Genomic DNA, 12,150 nt, shown 5'->3' on the forward strand with positions numbered 1-12,150 from the left:
CCAGTTTCATTTATAATGGGGATGCATGTCCGGGGGGGGGGGGGGGGGGAAGGGGGGCTGTGGGAAGAGGAAAACAAAATTCAAATTGCCTAATTTAACAAAAATTTGTTTGTTTTACCTCATAAAGAAAATTATGTTAAAAGGAAGTATTTGTTCAGCAACAGTTTTTCATCAAATTTTTGATTCAATTCGTTACGACTGAGCCAGGGAAAGCTGTGCATCTGCAGACTTCTCTCTTTGTCTGCACCCATTGTTTCTGTGTTTGGAAAAACGCCTCCCCTCTTCACTGCGGTTGCCATTTCTCAATCCCAGTCTGCAGCTCACTATCTCAGGAGCCAAGGGGCCAACAGAATTGTAGGCTCCCAGCTACAGTGGGTGGATTGGGAGTGCAGCAGAGGGACAAGAGGGGGTTCAAATCAAAACAGCGGTGTCCTCTTAGATCCACCATCTGTAAGCAGTTGCTGATCACCAGCCACACTGCTGCCAGGGTATATCCCAATACCAGTGTGTTACACTGCAAAGCTTCCTCACTCTGCTACATAGTGTGTAAATGAGGCTACTTCCATTTCTGTATAATGCAAACAGAATTGTGAAATGCATTGCTAAAACACTAATATACCACTTGGAAAGAGTCGGTGGTCCCTCTTCTGATACAGCTGATTTCCTGAACACTTTTAAGACTTTAAAATTGAGTGTCAAACACAGAAGGGAAGTGCTGATTTGATTTGAGCCAATGTATCTCTATGATCCACATGAGATGTGTTCATCACTGTAATACAGAAAGACTCCTGGTTCCTGAAGTATCAGTGTAATCTGATTACTGATACTTGTCAGTGGAATGTCCAACAATTCCTAACAGACTTAGTAAATCTCTCCTTTGCTGTAAGACTTCTCCAGTTTCCCCAATTACTTGCTAAAGAGTGTGGCATATTCAATTATTGAGAGCTGATCAATGTCTGGCACCTGACAGCACAGATGGAAGATATCTCAGGGGAGGCAAAGCATTGACTTCAGTTCAAAGAGTTGATGCTGTCCTAGGTTGAATGGACAGAGTCTCTGGATACGTTCCCCCAAAACCCTACAATCTCACATTCGAAATATTGGTCACTGGGACCCCAATCTCTCAATCACAAGAGTCACAATATCGAGATGAGAAGGTAATGAGAGGGGATTGGAGGTAAAATGACAGACAAAAACGTTGAGAAATTGCTTTGTTTGCAAATATACTGTAATGACAAGTATTTTTCAAAGACTCAGTGAATTCAACATTTTAAAGTATTTCTCATGTTGACCTTGTTTATACTGCAAAGTTATTTGCTGTACTCTCTAATCCTGAACTATTAAACACCAATAAATCTGATTTGCTTCATATGTACAATAAACTGAATCTGCTGCCTGTATATCATGTGTTGGGTTGTGCTCTAATGTGGTGCTTTCATGTGAGCTCAAGCCAGGTTTCTTTAATAGTAGCTGTTAAACAATGTTTATTGTCACACTGTAAGTGATGGTAAGATTATACACTAATACAATTTGAACTGTACAGAATTCTTCTTAATAGAATTCTAACACATGACCACGAAGGTCACAGTGAAATTGCAGCTAATCTCAGAAGGTTATTTAATTTCTGTTTTCCCTGTATCTCCAAAGGCAGGTGAGACTTGCTGAGGCCTGCCAGCAATTTCTGTTTTTGTTTCCAAAGGGAGGACTTATTGTTATTGCACAATGTGGAGGTACCGGCGTTGGACTGGGATGGACAAAGTTAGAAGTCACACAACGCCGGGTTATAGTCCAACAGGTTTATTTGAAATCACAAGCTTTTGGAGTGCTGACCCTTCGTCAAGTGCACTGCTGGATTATAACCTGGTGTCGTGTGACTTCTAACTTTGTCCCGACACACACTGTAAGCATTGGAGCAGTCGACTTCACAAATGCTGTCAGGCCTGCTCACTGCATGTTCAGCGTTATTTTCTGAGGGGCTGGAGTCACATGTAGGCTAGCAGATGTTCTTCCCTGAATGTTCTGGTTGAGCTGAAAGGGTTTTCGTACAAATGAAGCCGTGATCCTATGTGCAGTTCTTCTGCAGTCCGGTGTGGCGCTGGCAATGGTCAGAAAGTGGGGAAGATTTGGGAAAATTGGAATGTCAACATTGAAAGAAAAGTTCTTGATTTTCCCTTTGCTGTTTAACCAACAAGTTCTGAATCTCACAAATCACCTTACGTCCATGTGTTTGCATCGCACTTTTAGCTCATGACCTCGCAATCCCCACTATCGCCTCCTTCCTGAGAAACTGAATGATGCCAATTCCAGAGATTCCTGAAATTTGGAAACTGTAACCAGGTGGCACTGCAGGGCCTCAGGCGCCCCTGCCCTCACCACAACGAGTCCATGTGCTCCATGAGAACCATCCCTCTCTAACTTATGTCAGGATTTCACTCTGGAGCTCAGAGACAGTTACAGCTGTACGCTCCTGGCCAGGTCACTCTATCCACACACACTCTCACACCCAAGCTCACACACAACACACACACACACACATACACATACAAACACACACACTCTGACGTACCCCACACACACATGCACACATCCACACACACACTCTTATGCACTATGCACACATACACAAACACTCTCACGCACCCCACATACATGCTCTCACACACACACCCCACATACATGCTCACACACACACTCTCACGCACCCCACACACACACAAACATGCTCACGCAGCCCACAGACATGCACACACACACCCACCCACATACATGTGTGCGCATACACGCAAACCCACCCACTCACCAACGCACATACACATATCTGCACAGGATGTATCTTTATGGCTGATAATGTATTTTCTTCGGGCTCAATCACTATGCACTGGGGAGCTACCAGCTGTTCTGGACCAGACCAAATGCTCTTACAATGTACAGCCAATCTTTGCACTGCGGAAGGAAATTGGTGCACCCAGCAGAAATGAGGAGAGTGTTCAAACTCCATACACTGGATTCGAACCCAGGTCCCTGGCGCTATGCAGCAGCAGTGCTAACCACCACCCCACCCGAAGGATGGGTTGCCATGCATTGGCCAGGAATCAAGCCCAAATCTTTCATGTTACTACATAGTAGCACTGAAACAGTTTGTCTCAGCACTTTTCAGAATCAAGAGTGGGTCTCTCATGAGCTTGTATCGTGTGCAGTAAGAAATGGCTGGATGAGGATAGCCATTATGTCACAGGATCTGATGTGCTCTATTTCAGCACAAGGGTCAACAAATAGCTTACAAGATTGATGACCACGCTTGTCTTACAGAATGTGGAACTGTTATTGTTAAGTCGAGATTATACTTGGGGCGAGGGGGGAGAGTAATGAGATAACGACGTATATCAACAGTGATGTGCTAGAGTCTGAGACAGCAGCAAGAGTCTATCCAAGGGAGAGATGGAGCACCTCACTGTAGAGCATGTATCATCGGAGAAATAAAAGGTGTCAGGCGATAGTCACTCTTAAGTAGTAAAGACTTATATGTACATAAGGCCGCATGTTACTTGATCCAAATAGGGTCTAAAAATGGAACTAAATGACTAGTTTCCGTACAGTCCAAACTTACAGGATATTCGTTGATCTCTGAGAGCTGCCAGTCTGGTTCAGGTGCAGCTTGAAACTGATGGTGCTTTTGAGTTGCACGTGAGGCATTTTCCAGTCCCAACAGCCCTCTGTACAAATGCACTCCTTAAACTGACCTCGATGACCTTAGCAGTTCTGGGATTCTATTTCAGATCCAATCTGGTCAACGTAAAGACAGTTTTAGTCGGAAAGAGGTTTAGTTTTTGTCACAGTCTTTTTTTATTAATTCATTGATGGGCTGAGTGCATTGTTCGCCAGGCCCAGCATTTATTGCCCCATCCCTAATTATCCAGAGGGCAGTTAAGAGTCACCCACATTGCTGTGGGTCTGGAGTCACATGTAGGCCAGACCAGGTAAGGATGGCAGTTTCCTTCCCTAAAGGACATTAGTGAACCTGATAGGATTTTTCCTGGCATTTGACAATGGATTCATGGTCATCATTGGACTCTTAATTCCAGATTTTTGTTGAATACAAATTCCACCATCTGCTGTGACGAGATTTGAACCTGGGTCCCCGGAACATTACCTGGGTCTCTGGATTAGTAGACCATCGCCTCCTCATTTATATCCCAATGGAAACATTAGTCAGTCCTTGTCAATTACTCCCACAGAGAGGCATTATTGGTGAGTAAAAGGGTAAGGGGCCTGGTGCTGGGAGGCTACAGCAAACTGGAAGGATGTGATTAATTTTTCAAGACAGAACAAGAAATGGCACTTTCAAGTGAGCGGTACAATTTTAAATGGAATGCAGCAACAGAGATTTGATGATAGTTAGATAAAGTGATAAGCTTCAGGTCTAGAAAAGCAAGGAAACATTGCAGATAATGCCATTGTCAGAAAGGATTGTGATGAGAGAGCTGTACTATAGATAGTTCTTCTATAATGTGATAACTGTGTTCTTGCACAACCTTGCATGATGGAAAAATTGTGCTTTAGAAAGAGTGCTTAAGTGTTGGTGATGTAATTGCGTTACAGCCAACACTTGTTTTAAAAGTACATGCTTAAGAAACAGCATCCCCAATTCATCAATCACATTACAGCGAATTTGTGTTAATGAAACGCGCGTTATAGCAGAACGATGTGTAATTCATGATAACACAGTGACAGTGAAAAAAATGGAGAAGACAAATAGAGGATTAGAAACACAATCCAGATGTACTGAAACAGAGTAAACTCCAAAAAAAGAGAGGGAAAACTGCTAGTCACTGTAGATAAGCAGTTGTTGGTTATGGATGTTTAAGGTAATTGCCCTCCAGAGACTGAATGGTAGTTTCTGTCTTAATCATTTCTGAAAAAAAGCACTGTTTAGATAAAGGTTCAATTTCAGGGCCAATGTGATGCCATGATTGTAGGCTGTATATATTCCTAAGGCAGATGGTTTATGTCAACAGCTTTCAGCCAGTCAAGACAACTGAGCTACTGACTATACACTGGCAGCCTGCACTTATAAACCTCACAATACACAGTCCAACATGTGAGTCTGCAATTGGACAATATCTGCTGGATCATCTTGGGTGTGTGAAGAATTATGTCAATACCAATTTAAGGTGGTCAGTTGGGCTCACAGTGCAGTGTAGTGTGTGTACTAGAGAGCGATTCTGAACAAATATGTGTCAATTTGCCTGATTTAAAATTTAAACAATGCCTGACAGTTAACTGTCAATCATCATTAACGGGTGCATTCCTCACAGTAATGTGCCTACCAATCAGGTTCCATTTGCCAACCTTTGTGGGGATTGCCACCTTGCTGCAATGGAGTGGACTGAGTGTTCCATTGATCCAGAGAGTGCTGCCATCAGGTGTTCTCAATTCTCCTGACGGTAAGGTCAGAGAGGAGGAACCAATCAAAGCACAATCCTAAACAAGTCCTCAATGGTGATCTGGACAGAAGCTGCTCATGTGAGATCAGTGGCCATGGCAGAGAGAGAATGGAGAAAGAACTTTAACCAACTCCTAATCCACGATACAACCGTCAACCAGCACCATGGTTGAGGAAATCCCCCAATTCCCCATCAAAGATAATGTTGGACTCCTGAGACAAAATGGACTGTGGGAACTGCTGAGGAATCTCCCTCCTTTCCAGCACCGGGGAGATCATCACCCAAATCCTTGCTTAGGCAGCTTCTCCCATCCTCAGAGGAAACCCTTTCGGAAAGCCTGTGTGGCTTTGACCCAGCTCTAAAACTATGGGCATGATTTTCAATGCTTGGCAACTCCAAGAGAAATACCAGAAACAACACCAGCAACTCTAAATGGCAACCTGACCAAGGCTTTTGACTCAGTCAGTTGGGAAGGGCAATGTAAGATCCTGTCAAAGGCTAGCTGTCTCGTGAAATTCATCAACGTCCTCTGTCTGCTCCGTGACGATATGTTGGTGACGGTCCTCACTGATAATATTCAGACTCCTCTGGGGTCAAATAGGGATGTGTCCTTCCCCCACCATTTGTTCCACCGTCATTACCACCTTTCTTCATCTTGTTCAAACAAGCTTCCCAGTGGTGAGGACGGATGGAAAACGTGACACTGACCTCACTTGTAGAACTTCAGTATGTGATGACAATATTGTGTCTAGAAGAGAATCTTCAATCAATGCCTTTGTAGAAGCATACTGAAGAATTGGTGTCAGCTTTAATTTTCTGAAGACTGAATTCCTTTACCAACCTGCCCCAAGTCTAGTTGTACTACATCCATCCATTAAGATCAATGAAGGAATCCTCCCAAATGTGGAGCATTTTCCCCTACCTAGGAAGCTACCTCTCTTCGAAGGCTAACATTAATGTGGAGATTCAGCCATGGGGCGGTGGGGTTGGTGGGTGCGGGTATCCCAGAGATGTTCTCTGACACAATCCACAAGAAGGCATCCTGTCTCCTTGATGTAGAGGAAACTCTCCTGGTCACCTACAGCCCCAGGTTAATGCTCTGGGAAAGTGGGTTTGAATCCCACCATAGCAGATGCTGAAATGTGAACCCAGTAAAAATCTGGAATTAATGGTAGCCATGTAACCACTGTTGATTGTCACAAATACCCAATCTGGGTCACTAATGTTCTTTAGGGAAGGAAACCTGTTTTTACCTGCTACCCAAGACCCACAGCAACGAAGGTGGTTTTTAACTGCCCTCTGGGCAATTAGGGATGGACAATAAATGCTGGCCTGGCCATTAATGTCCATGTCCCACGAACAAATACAAAATCTCAAAAAGATTAATCGGTCATTTTCACACTATTGTTTGCTGTGTGTGTTGTAGTACAGTGGCTGGAAAGTGCTTTGGTTTGTTTGATGGTTGTGAAATGTGCGATATAAATGCAACTCTTACCGTCTTTTTATTGTACCCACAAACCACCTGCAGTGCACGGCAGTGACAATTACAAACTGGAGGGTTGCTTTGAGACCTGTCCCTCCGTGCGCACAAACACAAAGAACTAAATCAATCTATCCAATGACTTTATTTTTGTGTAAAAAAAAGATTTTATTTTGTTAATCAGATAATTTGAAACTGGTTTTACCCCCTTCCTTCTCCTCCCTCCCTCCCACCCACCCATTCAGTCCCTGTATAAATTAAACACTTAGTAAACTCTCTCATTTTCGTATTTCACTCATGTTTCCACCAGGGACAGCCTGTCACTGAGCCACTTTTCAATCAGTTCAAACATTTCTTCAGTGACCTCTGTCAGCTCCTTGTGAAGTTGATGGAAAGATCCCTCAAAGACCTGGAAGAAATACAGAAAGCAGAGACAGTGAAAGCTTGCCTTTGTTGTCATTATTTTAAATTTATTCTTTCGAGGGATGTGAACATAACCATCTCCATCAACCTGTACTGCCCAACCCTAACAGCCCTAAGCAAGTTGGGGAATAAGGCACACCTTTGAGGTTCTGTTATTCTTGTGCTGTAGGGAGTCAGTCAGGGAAGAAATTCCAGGATTTGGACACAGTGACAGTGAAGGAACAGCAATGTATTTCCAAGTCAGGATGGGGAGTGGCTTGGAGGAGAACTTGCAGGGGGTGGTGCTCCCATGTATCTGCTTCCCTTGAACTTCTAGATGGAAGTGTGTGGAGGACTGCTTTATCAAGTGGGCGGCACGGTGGCACAGTGGTTAGCACTGCTGCCTCACAGCACCTGAGACCCGGGTTCAATTCCCGCCTCAGGCGACTGACTGTGTGGAGTTTGCACGTTCTCCACGTGTCTGTGTGGGTTTCCTCCGGGTGCTCCGGTTTCCTCCCACAGTCCAAAGATGTGCAGGCCAGGTGAATTGGCCATGCTAAATTGCCCATAGTGTTAGGTAAGGGGTAAATGTAGATGTAGGGGTATGGGTGGGTTACGCTTCGGCGGGGCGGTGTGGACTTGTTGGGCCGAAGGGCCTGTTTCCACACTGTAAGTAATCTAAGTAAAATCAGGAGACCAACTCAAATATAAGGAATCCAAGTAAGACCTTCACAGAGCCATTAAGACAGCTAAGGACCAATACCGATCCAAATTAGAGACCCAGACAGACACCTGGCAACTATAGCAAGGACTGAGTGACATCACAGGTTCTAAAAAGAGGGGGTGCAAGATAGCAGACGATGACACATCCCTCCCAGATCGTCTCAGCACCTTCTCTGCTCATTTTGAGCAGAATTTCAGCGGAGGGGTAACACCTATTCTGACAAGTCCTGATGAACATATCCCAACAGTCACTGCATCAGAGGTCAGATCAGGTTTCCTTCATGTGAATCCAAGGAAAGCGATGGGACCAGACGGAGTACCAGGCCGTGCACTCAGAGCATGTGCAGATCAAATGGCAGAGATCTTCTCAGACATCTTCAACCTTTCCCTGCAGCAGGCCACTGTCCCTGCCTGTTTCAAGAGGGCCAACATCATCCCTGTGCCTAAGAAGGTTCATGCAGCATGTCTCAATGATAACTGCCTAGTAGCCCTAGTTCAGTGGTCATGAAGTGCTTTGAAAGGCTGGTCATGGCATTAACCAACTCCAGCCTCCCCAGTACCGTTGACCCACTCCAATTTGCGCATCGGACCAACAGATCCATGTCAGATGTCATATCACTTGCCCTTCACCCCTCCCTAGAACATCTTGACATCAAGAACAGCTATGTAAGAATCCTACTCATTGATTGTAGTTCAGCCTTCAACACTATTATCCCCTCGAGACTAATTACTAAACTTGGTGATCTTGGACTAAGCCCCACTCTCTGCAACTGGATCCTCAGTTTCCTGACCCACAGGCCACAGTCCATGAAGATTGGGGACAATATTTCATCCTCACTAACACTCAACACTGGAGCCCAGGGGAACTCAGCCCCTACTGTACTCACTATATATCCATGACTACATCGCCAAATACCAGACTAATGCCATTTACAAGTCGCTGATGACACCACCATAGTCAGTTGAATCTCAGATGGCGACGAAACAGAATATAGACGGGAGGTGGAAGACTTGGAAAAATGGTGCACTGAGAACAACCAACTCTCAATGCTAGCAAAACCAAGGAGCTCATCATTGATTTTTGGCAGGATGTTACTCGTGCCCCGCCCTACATATTAACAGCACAGAGATGGAATGAGTGGAGAGTGTCAAGCTCCTAGGAGTGGTCATCCACAACAAGCTTTCTTGGACTCTTCATGTGGACACACTGGTTACAAAGGCCCAACAATGTCTCTTCTTCCTCAGGCAGCTGGGGAAATTTGGCATGATGGCAAATACCCTTGCTAACTTTTATAGGTGCGCCATCGAGGGCATTCTGTCTGGATGTATTACTACCTGGTATGGCGATTGTACCATTCAAGATCGGAGACGGTTACAGAGAGTGGTGAACTCAGCCCAGACAATCACAAAGGCCAACCTCCCATCTACAGAATCCATCTACCAGGCCCACTGTCGAGGAAAGGCCGCCAGCATTTTCAAAGATCCATCCCACCCTGGCAATGTTTTTCTACAACCTTTAGTATCGTGGAGAAGGTACTGAAGTCTGAACAGACACAACAGCTGGTTTTGAAACAGTTTCTACCCTACTGCTGTTAGAATACTGAGTGGACTCACAAATTTCGGTATTCACCTGTACCTGAGTTTTTTATTTTTGCTGCTGTTTACTTATTATTTACTATCTATGCTATTGAACTCTGTGATCTGTCTGTATTACTCACAAGACAACGCTGTTCACTGTGCCTTGGTACATGTGACAATAAATTAAATACAAGTGGTCCTGGGTTTGGAAGGTGCTGTCGGAGGAGCCTTGTTGAGTTGTTGCAGTGTACCTTGTGGGTAGTACACACTGCTGCTACTCTGCATGGGTACCAAACGAAGTGAATGCTTAAGGTAAGTGGAATCATGGGCTCAGAAACATCTCATTGGTGAGTCTGATTAAATATTTAGAGTCATAGAGTCATAGAGCTGTACAGCATGGAAACACACCCTTTGGTCCAGCTTGTCCTTGCCGACCAGATATCCTAAAAAATCTAGTCCCATTTGCCAGCACTTTTCCCATATCCCTCTAAACCTTTCCTATTCATATATCCATCCAGGTGTCTTTAAAATGTTGCAATTGTACCAGCCTCCACCACTTCCTCTGGCAACTCATTCCATACACGCACCACTCTCTGCATGAAACAGTTACCCCTTAGGTCCATTTTATATCTTTCCCCTCTCACCCTAAACCTATGCCCTCTAGTTCTGGACTCCCCCCACCTCAGAGTAAAGACCTTGTCTATTCACCCTATGCAAACCCCTTAGGATTTTATAAACCTCTATATGGTCACTCCTCAGCCTCCGATACTCCAGGGAAAATAGTCCCAGCTTATTCTACTTCTCCCTATAGCTCAAACCTTCCAATCCTGGTAACATTCTTGTAAATCCTTTCTGAACCCTTTCAAGTTTCACAATATCCTTCCAATAGGAGGGAGACCAGAACTGCAAGGTAGACAAGCAAGAAGCTGGAAGAGCACAGTAATCAGGCAGCACCAGGGGTTGCCGAAGTCAACGTTTCGGGTGTAAACCTTCTTCAGGACGGGAGTGGGTGTAGGGGGAGCAGCAGATAAAAAGAGGGTGTGAGGTTGAATTTTGGGTTGGGAGTGGTGAGGTGGGGATTGGTGAAGACAGGCAGAGGGTTACGACCTGGTTGGTCGATGGGAGGAATGGGTCCAGTTGGTAGCTGAAAGGAAATATTGATCATAGGAATAGAAAGGAGAACGAGGGGCTGAGAAGGGAATCAGGGGATGGGAAGGGAGTCAGGGGATGGGAACGGAGGTTATTTGAAATTAGGAAACTCAATGTTGAATTCTCCGGGCTGTAGGCTGCCCAGTCGGAAGATGAGGTGTTGTCTCCCCACCCAAAACCCTCCCCATCCCCCCTCCCCTTATATGCACTCCCCAGTCCTGAAGAAGGGTTACACCCGAAACATTGACTTCTCCACTTCCTGATGCTACCTAACTTGCTGTGTTCTTCCATCCTCCTGCCTGTCTATCTTGGATTCTGGCATCTGCAGATTTTTTTGTCTCAGACTAGTATTGAACGCAGTATTCCAAAAGTGGCCTAACCAACATCCTGTACAGCCGCAACAGGACCTCCCAACTCTTATACTCAATGCACTGACCAATGAAGGCAAGCATATCAAATGCCTTCTTCACTATCTGTCAACATGGGGCTCCACTTTCAAAGAGGGAAAAGGTTGAGATTCTGAAGGGAGATTACAGAGAGTTAGGCAGGAATTTAAAAAGGAGGTCCTCGGGAGTAGTAATATCTGGATTACTCCTGGTGCTAAGACCTAGTGAGGGTCAGAAAAGGAGGATAGAGCAGATGAATGCATGGCTGAGGAGCTGGTGTTTGGGAGAAGGATTCACATTTTTGGATCATTGGAATCTCTTTTGCAGTAGAAGTGACCTGTACAAGAAGGAGAGATGTTGTGAAAATTGAAAGGGTTCAGAAAAGATTTACAAAGATGTTGCCAGTGTTGGAGGATTTGAGCTATAGGGAGAGGTTGAATTAGCTAAGGGTGTTTTCCCTGGAGCATTGGAGGCTGAGGGGTGACCTTTTAGAGGTTTATGAGGGGCATGGATAGGATAAATAGACAAAGTCTTTTCCCTGGGGTGGGGGAGTCGAGAAGTAAAGGGCAGAGGTTTTGGGTGACAGGGTAAAGAAAGAAAAGGGACCTAAGGGATAACTTTTTCACGCAGAGAGTGGTACGTGTATGGAATGAGCTGTCAGAAGAAGTGGTGGAAGAAGTGGTACAATTGCAACATTTAAAAAAGCATCTGGATGGGTATATGAATAGGAAGGGTTTGGAGGGATGTGGGGTGCGTGCTGGCAGGTGGGACTAGATTGGGTTGGGATATCTGTTCGGCATGGACGGGTTGGACCGAAGGGTCTGTTTCCATGCTGTACATCTCTATGACTCTATGACTCAATGACAGATTGCACCTAAATTGGAAGGGGACTAATGTACTGGCAGGGAGATTTGCTAGGGCTGCTCGGGAGGATTTAAACTAGTAAGTTGCGGAGCGGGGGTTGGGGGGTGAGGTGGGAGCCAGGGAG

At 45.0% G+C, this 12,150-nt stretch overlaps 1 protein-coding gene across 1 annotated transcript in view; it reads right to left on the reverse strand.

Moving 5' to 3' along the window:
• Positions 1 to 7,162: 7,162 nt before the first annotated feature.
• Positions 7,163 to 12,150, reverse strand: part of LOC140483577 (monoglyceride lipase-like) — a 98,376-nt gene continuing 93,388 nt past the window's right edge. Inside the window, exon 8 of the mRNA XM_072581799.1 lies at positions 7,163 to 7,333. Within this exon, the coding sequence (XP_072437900.1) occupies positions 7,220 to 7,333 (114 nt within the window). The 3' untranslated portion in view covers positions 7,163 to 7,219. The remainder of the gene's footprint in view (positions 7,334 to 12,150) is intronic.

This window comes from Chiloscyllium punctatum, chromosome 12, assembly GCF_047496795.1.
Source record: "Chiloscyllium punctatum isolate Juve2018m chromosome 12, sChiPun1.3, whole genome shotgun sequence".
Lineage (NCBI taxonomy): Eukaryota > Metazoa > Chordata > Chondrichthyes > Orectolobiformes > Hemiscylliidae > Chiloscyllium > Chiloscyllium punctatum.